General features: G+C 39.1%; 1 protein-coding gene across 1 annotated transcript in view; it reads right to left on the reverse strand.

Moving 5' to 3' along the window:
- The window catches only part of LOC131694736 (uncharacterized), a gene marked incomplete at its 3' end in the record, with an annotated part of 63,639 nt that extends 44,501 nt beyond the window's left edge, over nucleotides 1-19,138 (reverse strand). The window contains exons 1-2 of the mRNA XM_058983217.1: nucleotides 19,033-19,138; nucleotides 18,840-18,952 (exon numbers count right to left, since the gene is read on the reverse strand). Coding sequence (XP_058839200.1) covers nucleotides 18,840-18,952; nucleotides 19,033-19,138 — 219 coding nt within the window. The remainder of the gene's footprint in view (nucleotides 1-18,839; nucleotides 18,953-19,032) is intronic.
- Nucleotides 19,139-19,826: the final 688 nt, after the last annotated feature.

The raw sequence follows: 19,826 nt of genomic DNA on the forward strand, positions 1-19,826 counted from the left end.
CTTGATAAGCTAGGGTGTTCTACTAGATTCTGCCATTGGCTTCGATCCTACCTTGTGCACCGTGAAATCGTTGTTCAAATTGGCGATATTGTTTCAGAATCCTTTTTCAACACTTCCGGAGTTCCTCAAGGTAGTACGCTAGGTCCACTACTCTTTTCACTGTTCGTGAACGATGCGGTTTTCGTTCTAAGCCGTGGAGGAAAGCTGTTTTTTGCCGACGACTTAAAATTTTTTCTTGTTATACGGAATGAAGCCGATTGCCGTGAGCTACAGCATCTTATTGACACCTTTTATAGCTGGTGTGTAAGAAACATGATGGTCCTTAGCGTTGCAAAATGTTTTGTCATCAGCTATTACCGAACGAGAAATATGGTTACCTTCAACTATAACATCGCAGGAACTCTACTACAACGCGTTGACCACGTGAAGGATCTAGGAGTCATTCTTGATGATAAGCTAACGTATACTCATCACGTCTCAGCGACCATCGACAGAGCCAATCGTTTGCTGGGATTTATTTTCAAAATATCCAACGAATTTCGGGATCCTCTATGCTTCAAGGCTCTTTATTGCTCATTGGTGCGCCCGCAGTTGGAATTTGCAAACGTCGTTTGGTGCCCGTATCAAGCTACGTGGAGCCTTAGGATCGAAGCAGTCCAGCGTAAATTCATACGATATGCGTTACGTGAATTGCCGTGGAACGATCCATTAAACCTGCCACCGTACGAGGACCGTTGTCGTCTTTTAGGACTTAATACTTTAACACGCCGGAGACATGCAGCGCAAGCTACCTTCGTGTCAAAGATTCTGCTGGCTGAATATGATGATCCGGAGCTACTAGCGCAAATCAACCTCTACGCGCCTACCCGTTCTCTTCGCCCTCGAGCCCTGCTGCATTCTGAAATGCGCAGCACTAACTACGCTACCAATAGTCCAATTTTAGCAATGAGTCGTCGCTTCAACGAGTTTGCTGAAATTTTCGACTTCGTCATGAACTCTTCGCAGTTTCGTCGTCGTGTATTGTCACTATTTTAATTATGTTTAGTTTACCTTAGTTTAGTATAGTTCATTAAGACAAATTGTCAGTTGGACTTTTTTTTATACAAATACAAATACAAATACAAATACTTGTTATAGAGATTCATAGTAGTAAACAACAACGAATGAGTTAGCATGACCCTTAATTCTTGTTAGTGTGAAACAAACCAAAAATGAATTTCACCATAAAATTTAATTTCACTATTAAAGTGGCAGCGCAAAATGCTAAAATTCGCAGTACAAATCATAAAACAGAATTTCGGTTCTAATTGATATTTTCTTTCATTATGGCATGAGCTGTTCTTTGAATGGGGACAATTATACACACCAAAAAATAATGAAATTTAAACGACATGTAAATCAATACGAATGTAAACATACAAAGACTGAATCAAAAATTTGATTGAAAATTTCGTTAAAAGCAATTGAAGCATCAAACAGCATACAATTTTACACTATCATTCGTGTAATATTACATGTCATTCATTTTACAGCAGTATTCGTGTAAAAATACATTGAAGTGCATTGGTTTTCCGTTTAAAGAAACTGTAATTTTCAATCCATGTGTAAAATTATAATAAAATTCGTTGAAGTCGTGTGTATTTGTGGTGGAACTTAATTTTTCATTTATATTCATGCTCCAAATATGTGCATGAAAATAAACTTAAAATTACCAAATATTTTTTCTGTGTATTCTAGGCAACTCTGGATTGTGGATAATTGGATACAATCAATGGTATTTTAATTAAATCCACACATAGTAATAAGAAAATATTCTGTCGCGTCTAAAGTTTAAAACTTTCATAACAATCCCCGGAAGGTTTTCATTTAAACCATACTACATGTGCAATTCACTATTACATTTTAAAAATCTTAAACCCAGATGAAAGTTGTCATTTCTGATACGATCAGTAACAAACTATAATTTGCACAATATAGTTCACCAACGAAACCTTTTTCGGTTGTTGCATTTTACTGCGAAGCCGGTTTGATGCAGTTTGATTGCATAACCGAGACCAAGGAATAGAAACGGCGGTAAGCCGCTGAGGATCTGTTGGATGAAGTGTGTATCTATTATCACGTTGAAACTTGTATGCAGGTTTTATTTCAAATTTATTGTTAGCTGACTTTCAAAAAGAGAATTTATTCAGTAAAAACAGTTCCGGTACAGATTGCCCATCGTTAACATGTTCACGGGAGAAACAACTTTGGTTATTATTCCACAGTAGCAACACAGCCACAAAAAAATTCTTCACTTTAATCATTTAATGGCTAAAAAGCCGATTAGAAATTTAAATTGGCAGCACGTTATGCAAATGTCCTACACCGGCCGCATAATCACCGTGGAGTCCCCTTTTTCCCCCACAAGAACCCGAGCAGGATTCGCGCCCTGTTTAACAGCGTTTATCCATTTCGTGGGTGTAATAAATCTCAAAGTTCCCCATGTCAGATTTTGCCATGATATGTTAACCTTTTGGCAGTCCTGTTCCATTCAGCGCACACTGTCCATACGAGCTACTCGTCCGACCATGGGAAACTATGGAAAGCAACGGCCATATAAAACAAACACAGCCACCGAACCAACAAACAAACAAACAACCAATTTGATCCAGCTGCCGATGATGAGCGCGGCGTTGCAAAGCAACTGTCCCAACACGATACTAGGTAGTCCGTAGTTGGCGAACATAGTTTCGGTACTAGCGGTAGCGGTCCTCCTCTAACTTAATTTACTCCATGAAAATTCTGCTCCGGCTCACGCTTCAACTGAATCTCAACTACTGGCGGTCCATGAATGGAAACATTGGAATTTACCGTGCTTTCCGCAAACAATTCTCAGAATGTACACACCATCTGCACACCTGTCGTGGGACTCGTGGGGAGGGTGGATGAGATGTGAACACACCTACAGCAAACAGGAGGTAAAAAAGTCAGTGTTGCACCAGGTGATAAGATACAATTTAATCTCGAGCGCCGCGAAAATGAATGGAGTGTTCCAAAGGCTCTTCGTGGTAAATAACTCGTACCTACTATCGAGCCCCCTACACTACACACAGGCAAACGGCTGCTTTTGGCCAGCGCCTGGTGCAGAGTTCTACAGCATAACGACCGCATTGATGGCGGTGTTCCGCAATCTGGAGGTGAAAAGTACGAACACAACATCACCATTCGAATGCAGTTGGTGCTGAACTGTGAAAGTGAAACATGCTGTTGTTGGGTTGGGGTGCGATTAGCAGCTTCCCTGGAGAAAGTTACTGGCCTGTCTGTCTGTAAGGCTTGTTTGGATTTTAGTTAGTAGAACTACAACTAAACTACAAACTCCAGAGAGAATGTTTATCAGCCTTACCCTGACAGGGTTGAGAATTGTCATCAAAACGTACTTTCTACTCGCAAGAAATGGAAATAAATGGTCAGAGGATTTTCAATAGTCATTAGCTTTAATATTCTTTTTTAATCTTATTTTTTGCAAAGCTGCATTCTTGAGCCACCTTCATTCAACGAGTTTTGAGATAGGGTATTTTTAAGATAAGGCTGAATGACGGCGCCGGTGGTTGAGTGGTAAGCGTGACCACCACTCATTCCAGTTGGCCTGGATTCAATTCCAGCCGAGGTCGTTGAGATTTTTCTGAGGTGAAAAATCTGTGGTCACGTCTTCCTTCGGAAAGGAAGTAAAGCCGTTGGTCCCCGGTCCATGAAATTGGTGGATTTATATCTAGTCCAGGTAGTTGGAATCACCTCTCTGACGTCGGTAAAGAAGAAGTAGATCCAACTTCTATACTCTTACTAACAAAAAATATCCTCCTCCCATGATACTTGTGGAGTGCGCAGTAGTATATACGGCCTCTAGCAAAAGCAAGTATCGGACTAACCATTCCTTCACTTTCCTTACGCAATCTACGTTCGGGCCTGGCCGGCGCCGGTATTGATCAAAAACACTTTAGGATTACCAGAAGCACATTGAATAATGTTTCGCTACTCCCAAGCATAATTATCTACTGATTCCCCTGTGCAACCTCAGCTAGTCCCGATCGATAACGGAGTAGCAGCCAGGGGTGGTCGCACAAGCTCAAGCTCAAGGATATTTTTAAGATAAGGCTGAAATATTGCTATTATGGTCAGATGGTCAGTATCGTCTTAACGCATGAACACTAGAGTGGGACATGGTTGTATGAAAAAAATAGAATTTTGCTCCGATTAACTTTTTGGGTCGCATTTAGCTCCCAGAACAACTCTGCAAAGTTTTAGCTTTTTTTTAGCTATATTTTTGCGCCCACGGTTTAAAGTTTACATGGGATTTCGCATGGAAAAATCGCCTTTACAAAATAATTCTTCCAAGAGTCGCCCGTTACCTCCTAAATATAAATCGATGTCTGATTTTGATAGAAACAAAGTCTAGAAGACCGCGAAACGATCTGATGCTTGTGGAAAAAGTTATTAATTAAAAACCGATTGATGTCTTGAAGATTGATGAAAATTTCACTTTTCATAGCAACACTGCTTCTTATGGTCGAATTTTATACAAATTTTTTAGCTTTCTCGTATTATGCACAAAAGAAGTCTTAATTTATCCCTCAAAAACTGCGAAGTGACCAAACAGTATAGATAAATGATTTTGACACATTAAGAGAAGATTAAAACAAAATTGCGTATAATTGGACAACCAACAGCAGTGATGCTAGAAAAAATGAATATTTTATCAATCGTCAGAACATCAATCGGTTTCTGCTTAATAACTTTTTTCTCAAGCGTCAGATCGTTTCGTGGTTTTCGAGACATTGTTTCTTTGTTAAATTTCCTATAAAAGACACATAATGATTTATTTTTAGGAAGTAATGGCAGACTCCTGGAGGAATTATTTTGTGAAAGTAAATTTTCCCATGCAAAATCCCATGTAAACTTTAAATAGTGGGCGCAAAAATATAGTTTCAGGGATCGAGCTAAGAATTTGCACAATTGTTCTAGGACCCAAAAGGTAGCTAAAAAGTTGCTCGGAGCTGGAATCTAATTTTTGTCCCACCCTAATGAACACATTGGACTTAGTTCAGGGACCACAGAATTTAGAGGGCCCCGCACTCAGGAGAAACATATTATACTAGAAACATACTTTTACATGTTTCATTTTGTTGATATTTATGCACTTCTATAAACATCGAATATTATAGTTTTCGGTGATGAAAAATGTTTGTTTTATTGCAATCGTCGATAAACACCGCACAGATTAAAAAAAACTATATCTTTTTATCTAAATTGTTGAAAAATTCTTAATAACTACATTTAGTAACATTAAAATCAAATCGATAAGAGGTTTCTTTGAATTTGCAGCACCATCTATCCACAGGATTGTTTTAAGCATAAACAGAGCGGTGTCTAGGAATCCACAAAGGAAAGTGATTTCTTAGAGTGTGAGGCGGTACAAAAACATGAATCAGAGCAAGAATATCTGGGCAGTCGATATTATTAGACAATATGTCGAATACAAACACTCTGCAACAAGAGTGTTTGTATTCGACATATAGCGTCGGTAACTCAAGCAGCAAACATCTATGATTATACGGTGGTAAACGGACAGGATCATTCTGAAAGCCTTCGCCATCGTTTCAGTGATGTGATCCTAGAAGCTAAGTTTTTTTTCACTATGCTATATTTCACCCTAAGGAGGAAAATTTGGTAAAAACCTAAATTTCTCACTAGGGTGAAAATTTGTTGGTAAGAACCAGTCTTTGTACAGGAGGGCACAAATCCTTATTTCATACTATGTTGCGTTTCGGCTTCGCCTCTTCAGAAACCGACACTAACGTATTGTCGGAATAGATTAGCGCCGGCTTGACGCAAATCCCTTAAAACTAAAACACACTCTGTGTTTCAATCAAACGACTGATCAAACGTGATGTCCCGTTCGAGCAGAAGTTCTGTTTATGCCGATGAGACACAAGTGAAGCCGAAACTTGTCTTGGCTTAGCAGGCCTATGCGAAAGCACTATGCTATATTTCACCCTATGGAGGAAAATTTGGTAAAAACCTAAATTTCTCACTAGGGTGAAAATTTGTTGGTAAGAACCAGTCTTTGTACAGGAGGGCACAAATCCTTATTTCATACTATGTTGCGTTTCGGCTTCGCCTCTTCAGAAACCGACACTAACTTTTTACCAAATTTTCCTCCTTAGGGTGAAATATAGCATAGTGCTTTCGCATAGGCCTGCTAAGCCAAGACAAGTTTCGGCTTCACTTGTGTCTCATCGGCATAAACAGAACTTCTGCTCGAACGGGACATCACGTTTGATCAGTCGTTTGATTGAAACACAGAGTGTGTTTTAGTTTTAAGGGATTTGCGTCAAGCCGGCGCTAATCTATTCCGACAATACGTTAGTGTCGGTTTCTGAAGAGGCGAAGCCGAAACGCAACATAGTATAAGTTTTTTTTATCAAACTACACTTCCAAGCCACGAATAGAGTCGACTGTTTCGATGATGCAAGTATTCATCAAGGAGCTTTTATTCTCTAACTCTTTAACTCTAATCACCTTGGTATTCATAATGATCAGAGTGGGCGATAGCCTGAAATTCTTAAATTTATCGATGTTTACCTGCATGCCATTCAACACTAGAGCAAAAAAGCACTCATTTTTAAAATCTCAATGGCCCGCCTTTCATTTTGTGACAAATGTCAAAGTAAACTCAGATGCCAAATTTCACATCAATTCTCGACAAACCTATGATTACGGCGTAAAAGCCAACTGTCAACATACTGCAGTTGTGCTTGGAAAAATGCAACAAATTTTTTGACATTTTCGGACTCACATCCGGCAGAAAAGTCTTTGTTTGAATGCAAGTTTTCAAGCTACGCCAATGCAATGGTTGGCGCGTTCGGTTACAGCCCAAGAGTAAATCTTGTGCTTTATCCAACTTATCGAAAGCGTAGAAGTGGTTCTGGACCAACGATCAGTCGCAGCGCCCGTTCTAGCAAATTCGCCCGATCATTCATTTCCAGTAATACCAGAATAACCGGGTACCCATAGAAGGTTGAAACCATTTGAAAGGCTAAGTTCTTCGATTTGAGTTCGACATGCGATTACTAATTTCGATCTCGAATCTGTCGAACTAAGTGCTTTCAAGGCAGCCTGACTGTCAGAGCAAAAATAGATTCTTTAACCACAAATTTGCTGTTGAAGTGCCGATTGTACACCACACAGAATGTCAAAGATTTCTACTTGGGATACGGTACAGTATCTGCCAAGCGAATGCGATTGGTTTAATCTCATGTCACGACAATAGACTCCAGCACCAGCTCGACCCCCCGACAAAGAACCGTCAGTGTAACAAACTACGTATTCTCCAAGTTGTCGCTACATCCAGAAAGACAGCCATTCCTCGCGAGGAGGAATTCTCACAATGAAAGCTTTAAATGGAAAACTACATGTGAGTGCAAGGTCACTGGGAGCAAGTGTGTAATCATCTGGCTAATTGCACGATTTATTTAGGTAGTTTCAGAGCCCAGTAACCTTAAGACGGTATGTACAAGAAAGTGCTTCTTGTTGTAGAAACACATATGGTGGTTTTATGTTCAAGAGAGCAACAGTAGGTGTTGTCGAGAACGCACCAGTCATCGCCATTAAGACCATCCTCTAAAGATGGTTTAGCTTTGATTGGATTCTCATAACTTCTCCCTTCTACCATCAAACAAGGAACCCGTAAACCAGTATTGGTCTAACAATGGTGTAGATCCACTGAATGTACTTAGGTGTGAGTTCCCAAGATCTGACGAAAGCCCGACTACATTGGCCGAAGGCCATGCATGCTCTCCTGATCCAAAAATCGATGTGAGCTGACCAATTAAGTTTTGAGTCAATAATTACCATAACGTACTCAACTTGATCTGCGACAATAATTTCAGAGTAAAAAAATGCAATGGGTGAGCTCCTGTTGTAATCCTTAGTTGCTTAAGAAGCACCATTGATGTTTTATTTGGATTAACTGATACTCTAACATGAAGACACCATTGCTCAATAACATATAAGGCTTGTTGCATCATATCAAAAAGTGTGTTAATGGAAATACCGGTAATCATTATATGATAATCATCGGCGAAACCATACGTTGGAAACCCAAGCTCATTATGTTTCCTCAACAAGCCATCGGTGACAAGGTTCCATAGAAGTGGTGACAGCACACCACCTTGAGGACATCCGCAGACACTCAGTTTCCTTATCTCTACATGTTTTAACGATGAGCATAGATGTCGATTGCTAAGCATTACGTGTATCCAGTTTGTGATATATGAAGGTAATCCATGACCTTGTGCTGCTTCTAAAATGGCTTCGAAAGACACATTGTCAAACGCACCTTCAATATGGAGAAAAACTCCTAAACTTGATTGCTTTTGAGAAAAATCTTTTTCAATGTTGTAGACAAAATTGTTTAATAGAATGGTAGTAGGCTTCCCCGCTGATATGCATGTTGCAATGCATGCAGCGCGTGCTCGCCCAAGCTAACATCCCGAATGTAGTGGTCGATTGAACGTTCCACTGATTTAAGAAGGAAGTAGGTTAAACTGATCGGTATAAAGCTCTTTGCCTCCCCATAAGTGACGCGGTTACCTTTGGCAATGAATTTTATAATTATTTTCCGCCACGCTAATGGAATGTATCTGTTGCAAGGCTACCTTTTTCAAAATATGCTTGAAGTATTCATATTCTTTTTATAGTACAACTGAAATGATTCCATCCTTTCTCGGAGACTTATACGGAGCAAAACTTTCAATCGCTCATTTGATCGATTCGGTTGTCACAATTCTACGAGCAAATGCCCAAGAATCAGAACTACCTGAAAAGAATTCAGGGGCAGCCGTTAGTGATGGCTCCGTACGGTTCGTAGATTTGGGATTACGATATGCGACGATATCGAGCGAGACGTTTAAATGATCAAACACGTATGATACGACCCTTTTGAAATCATCAGAAGGGTATGGTTCTTTATGCAGCAAATATGCCGAACAATAGACGTATTTCTTATTTATGTTGTCAATGTTGTATACATGCACGAGGCATTTCACGTGGATTTGTCATGCCTTTTTTGTTGAAAGCTACGAAGACGGGGTTAAGTAGCTTTCCAACATAGAAGCTTCCTTTATGGAAATACGGTTCTTGAACCGAAGCTATGAAAGCTTTTCCTTCCTGCACAAGGCGGGATAGATTCATAGTTGCTGTACGTTTATGCTGAAGATTAACCTGTGCTATAACCATACTCGATTACAGCACTACACATTTCATCATCAGCATTTGTTGTACAGCAACTAGAAGATACCAAACACGTTGGCTTATAATCGCCTATAGCGAACCCCGAAATGGACATTAGGGACATGACCATCATTTGAATCCCACGATTTGCGAAGTCGTTCACTGTGTCAGAGATTCGCGTAACACAGCAAGGGTAAGAGTCCTGCCTGCCCTTCAGTCATCGGCACGGAGAAATACCTTGACTTGCGCACTCCTGTTTTCAGTCGCCTCTTACGACATGGGAACAGGAACACAGTGGATCAATTCTTGGTTGAGATACTTCAACCCGCTAGATGCCACGCGGCCTCTAGGATGGTTTTGCCCGCAGAAAGATAATATGGGTCATTCCACGCGAAGTTATAAAAAAAGATGCAAACTTGAAATCGACCATTACGGATTTGTACCAAATTTGGAGGAATTGTTCGAAATGGGATGGGAAATATGGAAAATTGCGGTTTTTTATCTTCGATGTACCTCAGGATGCGCTCATATTATATTGAAATGATAAGTGTTTTTTATGTAAAAATGTCTGAGGAACGCGATGGAATTGTAATTTTCAAAATTAAAATATATGTATTGAGAGAAAAATTAACTTTTAATATTTAACTGAAAAAATCGCATAGTTGGCAGCACTGCCGGCAAAAAATAATATTTTTTCCTTGAACAATTTTCTTCGAAAGCCATCTTGTGGTTTGATTTTAGAACAAATAGAACTGAAGATATGATCAAAAGAAAATCAAAGGTTTTAGCAATTTGCCAAAACGGGGTGTGCTCCCATGACCCGAGGGGTGGTTCGTGAAGGTCGATTACACGTGCCTTGATCACTTCGCATGGAATGACCCATATACTGTTATCAACCTCCTATTGGACCACAGCCACATTTGTTGTTAGTCGCCTCTTACGACATGGGAACAGAAACCAGTGGGTCAATTATTGGCGGGAATACTTTGAGAGATTTCAGCCCGTCTGATACCACACGGCTTTTTTTAAAGACTACTACGTCTACATGCCCGCTAACACAATGGAGATCGACAGTGCAGTCTCCGTTTCGAATTTGTAACGCGTGCATCCATTGAAGTACGGGATTGACTGATTCACGTTTCTAAAAGTATTTAAACTATGTGTATTGAAGCAATTTGTTGTGGAATGACAAAAAAGCAGCGGGGACGGTTCTGCAGTGTAGGCGAATGATCGTATGGTTTAAACTTTACTAAACAAAAAGATCCTCAGTATATTGGAAATGGATATCACATTAAAGATAGATGAACTGACCTGACCATTTAATATAATAGTACCATTCGCGTTTCTGTTCGACAAGCCTTTGCACTCCGGAACACAATTAAAACTACTTTTATAAAAATACTAAAACAAGATTGTCTAATTCATATGGCTCTATGAGAAAGTATATCATGAAGAGCGTTTTTTCTCGGCTTGTTGTTTTTCATTGTGGGGCTCATTCACTCTCCAAAACAAGGTTGTTGGATTGCACACATGAATAACGAGAATAATCCATAACAATAAATCAAGAAGTTAACATGATTTTGAAAAAAAATAAACAGAGGGGCTACTTTACGCCAATTTTTAGTTGTTTATATCTCATGTTCAATCTTAATTTTCCAAAAGTTCTTTTCACTGACTTTGGAGACACTTCTTCCATATGTAAAACATCAAACAGTTTCAAATTTGAAGCTGCGTGATCGTAGTTCTTGAGTGTAATATACGTTCTATTTTAAGCGTAAAGTAACCCCCGATGATGGTACTTTAAAATATTTTTTTATTCTATTCCTTTCCAACACAATTTTTATATAAAATTCTATCATTTTCAAATTCATAACAGAAAAATTTCAAAACTATATCACGCATTGCTACTTGTTATAAATTTCTGTTATTTTAACTACTAACGAGACCAAGGTGCTTAGAGTTCTAAGGTGATTCGTCTTTGGCAGTAACTAGGTGAAGAGTGAGGAACCGTGCAGCAGGCTGCCGCGAAAAATTGACAGTGAACAACTTTGTTTACATACTGAAATCCAAGCAAACATAAATAGAAATAACTAGTAAACAATGTTGTTAGCTGCCGTTTCGAAAACCAACATGGCTGATCGATGTTTTTGAGGATCGTATCACCTGAGAATAAAAGCTCCTTGAACGAGACCTAATTTATAACACAATAGGTTACAAAAATTGTGTTCTGTTATAATCTTGTTATTTCATTCTGATCGGGATCAAATTCTACCATGGAGAAAACGCTGTTGACCGATCCTTTTCAAACTTTCCGACAATAAAATATAAATCAAAAGTAAACTTTTGGCATATTTATTGCATAGAACTTCAATACCATAACCGTACGCTCGCAGTTTATACTGAACACCGCTCATTAGGTTCTGTTGAATATCTGGCTGTAGCTTCTTCTGTACGGAAACCCACTTTTTCTTCATATCTTCCAGAGATTGCCCAGTATTTTTCGATGGACCTAAGTTCCGGTGCGTTGGAAAGGTTCATGTCCTTGAATAAGAAAGTGACCCTGTTGGCTTCGTACCACTTCAGGACAACATTTGAATAGGAGCACGAAACTAGATTCGGCCAAAAGATCGTAGGGCCCTCGTCTTGCTGCAACAGAGGAAGCAGACGCTTCTGTAACATTTCCTGAGGTAGATCTCCCCGTTTTCAATCCCGGTAGTCACGAGCGGCGCACTCCGTTTGTAACATGAGTAAATCGCTTGCCAAATCATGTACCTATTAGCAAAATTTTGAAATTTTCTGCTTCCTTACTTCCTCCGGAATGCCAAACTTGTGCTGTGCGGTGAAGAACAGTAACCCTGGAAGCTGCCGGAAATCTGGCTTGACGTAAGTCTCATCAGTGTAAACAATACACTCCAAATTACTTCTAACCAAATTTTGAAGTGAAAATATCCAATGGATTATTTTCTACAGCATTTTTTCCGTGATGCAATTTGATGTGGATATCCTTTACCCCAATTTTATGTATTATAGTAATATATTTTGTGGCATAATTTGAGGTTTGAAACTTCCCTTTGAGATTCTCCATTGTATAATGCTTTAGAATCTCATATCTGTTTACACAATTATCATAGGGGCCCCTTAGTTCAATAGTGCCCAGGGGCCCTGCAGATGGTAGAAAACGTAAGTGGAGAAAGTCAGGCTAGAGTCGGAAAAGGGGATATTTCTAGGCATCGCAAATCATTATCTCATGCGTTAAGAATACAGGGTATTCAAATCTAGTTTGCCTCTCCAATGTTGATTTTTCTCCCGAATCAAATTCAGTCAAATAATTTATTCAAAACTGTTTGTTTGAGTAGAAGAACTTTTTGTTGGGTAAATAACTCATTACAAACTCATTGATTATCATCAACATGGAAGAGATTACAAGGCAACGCAAAGCTAGTTTCAACACAACGAAAATCAAGCCTTCAAACTGATGCTCATTGAATTCAACCCAAATCAGAAGAGCAACTTTTCCCAAAGAGCAAGGTAGAACAGCACTTATTCCCATGGAAAACACATTTCACTATGCATAAACGAACCTTCAAATGCACGTTCACTGGCACTGGGTGGTTCCGTTCCGTTCCGTTCAGGTCGTGCAGCATCCAACCAGGAAAAAAAGGGCAAGGCGAAATCCAATCGTTCGACTCCCCGTGTTTGCGTGAAAGTTTTTAATTGCTTTTGTGCAAAATTGTTTTCAGCATCAGAATGTTCGCATTCCGTTTCCGGACGTGAGATCTTTCCTTCCGAAGTTATGCCGCTCCAGGATACCTCTGAAATAGCGTGTAGCTCGAATCTGTTCCACAGAATACTTCCCCGTTTTGTTTGTGCAGTGTGCAATTTAGGCTGCATACCTTCAACGAGTTGGACGACTCACTCACAACGTTCGTCCTGCATCATGCAATGGCACGGCACAGGCCGGCAGGTATATTTGTGAGTTTGGTGTTAGGGAGGAAATTGAATGTTTTTCGAAAAAATCGTGCTGCGAGGTGTTTGCTAGGTGCTAGGACAGATGCTTCAAATTGTTTCGGACCGTATCCATGGCATACGGATTTCTTAATAGTATGTACAGGTGCATGGACTGATCGCAGAGAATTATTGGAAAAACAAAAGGTCAAAATTCAACAATTGAATGTTAATACGAAAGATTCGATTGTACATATTTTGCGACTGCTGGGGAATGTTTACTCAATTCTACGTACATGGGCTGTTTGGCACTATCACCATGGGGGAAAATGATGAGCCGGGAAAGTGGACTACTATTGATTCTCACATAGGGTTGCCACCTCTGGCGAGACTTTGATGCGGAGATTAGTACTGACCTGGGAGTAGACTTGAAGCAAAATTTGAACATTTTCTATTTCTGTTTCTTTTATTCTGCTGTAATGCATTCAATGAGTGGATGGATGTATTTAAACGTAAAATTTATCACAGAATAAAAAAGGCAGTTAGCAAAATTCCAAAGTTCTCCGTGTATGCACTGAAACCAGAAATTTGAATCAATGCGAATTCTCTTCAATATTTTGGAATTATTTCATCACTTTTCATCGCCTAATATGTTATAAAAAGACAAGTTTACACTCCTTCATTTTTGTGTAAATGTATCAGGGAGGGAGGGAAATGCATTTGCCCACACATGTCAAAAGGTCCTAAGTGCAAAAGTTCGGCCCTTTATACGTTTAATTTGGAATAGTTGATAGGACTCTCTGCGTTAACAAAACTGAGCCGTGGATTTTTTATATAGTAAAAGCATCATTTGACACTAGATTATATAGGTAAAAGAAATAAAAACTAAAACGTGTTCGTTGGATCAAGTGCGGTAAGTTTTTCATTTATCCTGATGATCTGGAATTATGTGGGATTATTTAGCTCGTTCTCTCTATCTTAATCGCATTTCCGCCCATATCGTCTTCGCTGCTCTGACCAAGCTTCTGTTCGGAAGCTCCTGTTTACGTTTTGCACTTATAGAATCGTCTTTTTGCCGTCATCTTCGCTAGATGTGTTGGCGGGTTTTTCACACGGCTCGACACAAGAGCTTAACAGAACCCAGTGGCTTTTATTTATTTACAACAAACAAATCATTACAAATCATAACTGTATTCCTCTCACGCAATCAACCATTGCGTGCGGACACTCCTTTCCGTGGTGGTGGAGCATGATCTGCATCAGCTGATAACGCCTGAGAGTAATTCGGTCCGCTTTCTCGGGTATTGCTTTCGTCCATGCTGTTGTTACTGCAGGTGATTTAGATATTATTTATTGCTTTGAGTTATTTTTTCAGTGCGGGGAGAAATTCCGCAATATCGCAAAGCCTTCTGTGGCCAACTGAGGTGGTGTAGATGGAAACAATGCAAGGGTCTTTGCCTTTAATTGTAGTTTGACAAGCGACAACTTCAACGCCTGAGGTCGATGGGAGGTCGATGAGATTGAAAGAATAGCACTTTTTGATACCCAAAAGTGTCTCCTCGATCGAGGCGAATAATACTAAAATCGTGAAAGTTGAGGTATATTTCTGAAGTAAGCCATGTTTCGCATAACGTAAATGCATTGCATTTCAAATTATTTATTAAAATTTTAAAATAATCGATTTTCGGGATAATGCTTCTGCAATTCCACTGTAAAACAGTGATCAAATTCTATTGCCTCGTTCGATATATTATCTATGGAAGGATACAATTGCTGAAAGGAGGGGCCCTTTTGCAGTCAATTGCATCCATTCATGAACAAAAGGTCACGATTTCATGAACTGAACGATTTACGAAAACCGTGACCAAGTTCCTGAAATTATGAATCTTCCTCGTATTCAAGAAACCATTTGTGTTTTCAAAAAACTAGTTCGCCCCGACTATATACATGGGGTTACATTAGAGTGTTTGGTAGGGTTACTGTTGTTGTTCCTTGGACATGTTTAGTTTTTGTTGTGATTCTTGTTCATGGTTTGGGAATACACAGCCGAACGTCCAACGTTGTTCGTGATTTCAAGATCTTATTCGCGATTTCTCATCACGTTACTATGCTATTTTAATCATGAGTTTTCTATCAGATTTTTCTGTCAGACTAGCTGGATTAAAGTACATGATTTCAAGATCTTAGTCTCAATTTTCGTAATTTCTATTCACGCCATGTTCATGAATTAAGGATCTTAGTCACGAATTCGAAAATATTTTTGTCACTAGTTGTATGATTTGTGTTCATAATTACAGAATCATGTTCACGATTTTCGTAATTTCTGTTCATGTCATCGTGATATTTTATTTTAGAGCTTACTTTCAAAGGCAATGTAACTAATGTATCAGCAGTTTTATCATGGTATTCGTAAATTCTCTTCGCCTTATCGTCATCCATTTTTTTGGTTACAATCGATTTATTACTCGGAATCATAAAAATGTGACTGATTCGCGTTATCTTGTTCTGTGAACTATATCACGCACACTATTTGGGGTTATCAACGCACTTTTCATTGTCTGTCCGGAGATCACAATGAACCTTATTAAATGAATAACGATATTCGAGGCATTAATAGTTTATTTATATCTACTGCTTGTACCTATTACTGCTCGCTAGCAGCTGAGCATTTTAAGAACAAAAATGATTTCACGAACAATACTCCAAATTTTGTGAAAGAGTTCACGTAAAAATTTCATTACCATGTTGCATGAAATTCTAAATGATTAGGGATATCTTCAAAATGTCACCAGTACGCAAAATTGATTTTAAATCATGTACTAGGAGTCATGAACCAGTTTACGAAAACATAAATCATATTTTATGATTTCGTGAACTGTTTAACGAAAACGAATGGTAAGTTGTGAATAATATACTAGATCTCATGAACCAGTTCACGAATACATGAATAATATTTTATGATTTCGTGAACTATTTCACGAACACGGATATTAGATCGTAACTAATATATTAGGAATCATGAATAGGTTCACGAATACATGAATAATATTTTGTGATTTCGTGAACTGTTTCACGAAAATGAATGGTAAGTTGTGACTATTATACTAGGTATCATGAACCAGTTCACAAATACATGAATAATATTTCATGATTTCGTGAACTACTTCACGAGCACGGATATTGAACCGTAAGTAATACATTACGAATCATGAACCAGTTCACGAATACATGAATAATATTTGATGATTTTGTGCACTTTTTCACGAGCCCGTTTATTGGATCGTGGCTAATATATTAGTTAGATTAGTTCACGGGGATTGAATGCATTCATGAATAAAATTCCGAATTTCATGAAATTGTTCACTAGAAAAAACCAGATTTTTTGATTTTATGTACTAATGTTCCTATATTTACGGAAAACAGCAGGAGTCAACCTTTGGTTTTAGGAAAGTATGATGAACTAGTTCGCGTACTGAAAATCGAATTAAAAATAACTTGGCGGAAACCGTGGCTGAAGTTCACAAAGCAAAAAAAAAATATTTCCACTAATAAAAGCGTCATGCGGGCGTTATTGAAAGGAAATTGAACATAATTATAAAACGCATGATTTTTGTTCATGGTCCTGTTTTCATAACGTAAAAACGTGATTGTCCCAGAATTCAAGGCACTTTATTTACGATTTTGTGAACATTTTTTTTCCGTGTGGCTGATATATGGGAACATTTGAGGTTTTTAATGTCCCAGGATATGCTGGGAACTCCTTTTCTTAGATCAGGGGCTACTTGCTGCGGCTTTGCACCAGTACTTCCTCGAGTTGTTATTTTTGGAGGACTTTGAAAAAAGCTTAGAAGAGGAAATGCTCCTCCTTTTTCTATTGCTTCTACTGCTCAGGATTTCTTATCTTTATGGGATCACTTAGATCGTCCCAAAAGGGAACGCTTTGATTTCTTCTCGCACTCTTTGTATGCAGGACACAGTGGGGCAAAATGCTACTTTCGTCGCTCAAAACATCTAGCGCCCTGAGTATATATCATGGAGGATTAGAGGCTTCAGCAAAGTATCTTGGATGGAAATGAGCATTATTTTGACAACTTTGGGGTTGATTTAGATAAGTAGAAACTGATCTTGATCAGGTCTATGTTTCGACAGGGGCGTCCTATCAACAAGTTTTTTCGGCGAAGTTATTTGTTTTGATATGTTTAACCATGTACATTGTACACGGTTGCGGTATGCGGTGCGGTTTTGAAATTTATTTGAGGTTTCGCCTAACGAATATCGCAAGTTGGACAGCCAGAGCCATCAATGAGGGACACTAAAGAGACTCAATCAAACACGTGAAGTTTTAAATAGAGGTTCCGCGTATTCGTTTGAATCATTCATCGCTCGCATACCAAACGAGCAACAGCATGACTATAACGTTCGCATGGTACAGTAAGCGGTTAAACACCGTTAACCGTCAACAAATTTGCACCCGTAACTTTTCTGTGTGCGAAGTTCGATTCGCAATGTGAGCAGGTAGGGTGGGTTTGGATTGGATATTGAGTTCTACACACTGTAGGGTACGACGTGTGTTTGCATTATGAAAAATTGATTTATTTTTATGCACGCACAACCGCTCTCGCGCCCGAACGGTTCGTTGCAATGCGGCCCCACTGTGCGGGACATATCGTGAGATCATGTGGATTTGCCTCACAATGAGACACTATTCGATATCCCTTTCACAGGAATCATCCACATGATTCCCATCGCATTTCCCACTACGAACTTTATTGCTACAATGCGAGGCTGTGCATCCCAATTGATTTCAAATAGTGCAGTTCATGACCCGCGAACAGGTAGACGAACCTTTCTAAAAAGGAGAGAGTTAGGTAGAGCAGACCCGGCGAAAATCACCCGATAAGAGACTGAGTTGACATATGTTCTCTTCCCGTCATCTGCGACTGACGCCGAATGCAATCGTTTGCAGTCAAATATCTTCACTGGCTGAAGCATGGGGTCTTTCAAACAGCCAACCTCGTGAGTCAGCAGATTCACGCAATTTTAACTCGAATAGGAGACGACCCAGTCATATTCAACCTGGTTAGCTGGTACATATACTCTATACTCCTTCGTCCCGTAGCTAGCATATCGTTTGCATGCTTCAAATTGTTTACCAACACCCGAAGTTTGATGGCATATGTAGAACGATTGTTTCCCAAATATGATCGTCTATCACCAAAATACCCTATATAGCGAAAATATTGAACAACCAATAGCAAAAAGTGACGATAAATAATGTACCCCATGATGCATAAAAAAATCAAACGAATTCGAGCATCACAAAATCTTGTTTCATGGCATTGGTTCTGTTGATTATTGATAGATTTATTAATGCATTTTTTTATCCTGGTTTCAAAATCATGGCGTACCAAATAGACAGAATTTCATGCCAAACACTTCGTTTTCATGTAGAGCAAAATCTAATTACGCTTACGGTAGGAAAATCCAGATCATCGGTATTATACAAAAAATCTCCTTTAGTTAATTGACTACACGCTACAAATGCATCGATATGATTCATAAAGCGATCCAAACGAATACAATGCCAAATTTAGTCAAGTAAACGATAATAATCGATTGTTACTCACCCTGATCCGTTCCTTGGTCGATTGATCTGCCGCCGTCGAACCGACGGTGGAAACTATTCCGACAATCATGCAACAGCAAATAAATCTGAAATTGGATAGAGCAAGTACACACACTTCAGTGAAAAGGAATAAGCGCACGATAAATTAAAATTAAACAACACTTTACAATTAAAACAGTGGCAGCTCCACTGACCATTAGCGACTCCTGTTCGCACTTTGCTCTCTGTTAGTACATAATCGTCGGCAGCAGCAAATTCCGTTGCGAAATACGAGTAATTGACAGTAGCATTCCAAGTCATCGAATTAACGGAATGGAACCACCGTCACAAAGAGAGCGCACCATACCGGAACATTTCCGTTTCCAAATTTAGATGAAAAGATGACGATGGCCAGCGCAGGCGAATGGATATTTAAAATCAATTAGATGGAAAGTTCGCTCATTCGAAAATGTCATTCGTTACTTTTTGACAGTCAGTGATGACGGAAGCATAACGTGCGATGGTGAACCGTACCGAAATTCGTTTTCACGGAAATCGATGCCAACGACGGATGCAAACAGCCGAAAAGCCATGAAACAACAAAGCCAATGGATTGAAAAATTACTGAACAAACACGGTTTTGTGATGAGTCTCGGTAAAAGGTTAGACATTCGTTCAAGGTTACGACCAGATGTTGGGTGGGATCGTGTCAAAGTTACGAGCTTCAATATACAGCTAGATAGTTAGCACATGTCTCATGCAAACAATCATTTCCATCCACGCGTCATTAGCGAGTGATTAGTTGTATAAATGTGATAAATGTTCACACTTAACTGTAAATTTGTAAGTCATTTAAAATCTGTTCAATTTTGAACTTAATTACTGTAGCGCCTCTGGTTGGCGTAAATGAAATAATGAATTCGTGGGTTTTAATTCGCCTATTAATCCAAAGCATAACTCAGCACTGGATGTTTAAACGCCTCACCGCGTGTTCTATTCTGAACAGTTG

Source organism: Topomyia yanbarensis, unplaced genomic scaffold, assembly GCF_030247195.1.
Source record: "Topomyia yanbarensis strain Yona2022 unplaced genomic scaffold, ASM3024719v1 HiC_scaffold_129, whole genome shotgun sequence".
Lineage (NCBI taxonomy): Eukaryota > Metazoa > Arthropoda > Insecta > Diptera > Culicidae > Topomyia > Topomyia yanbarensis.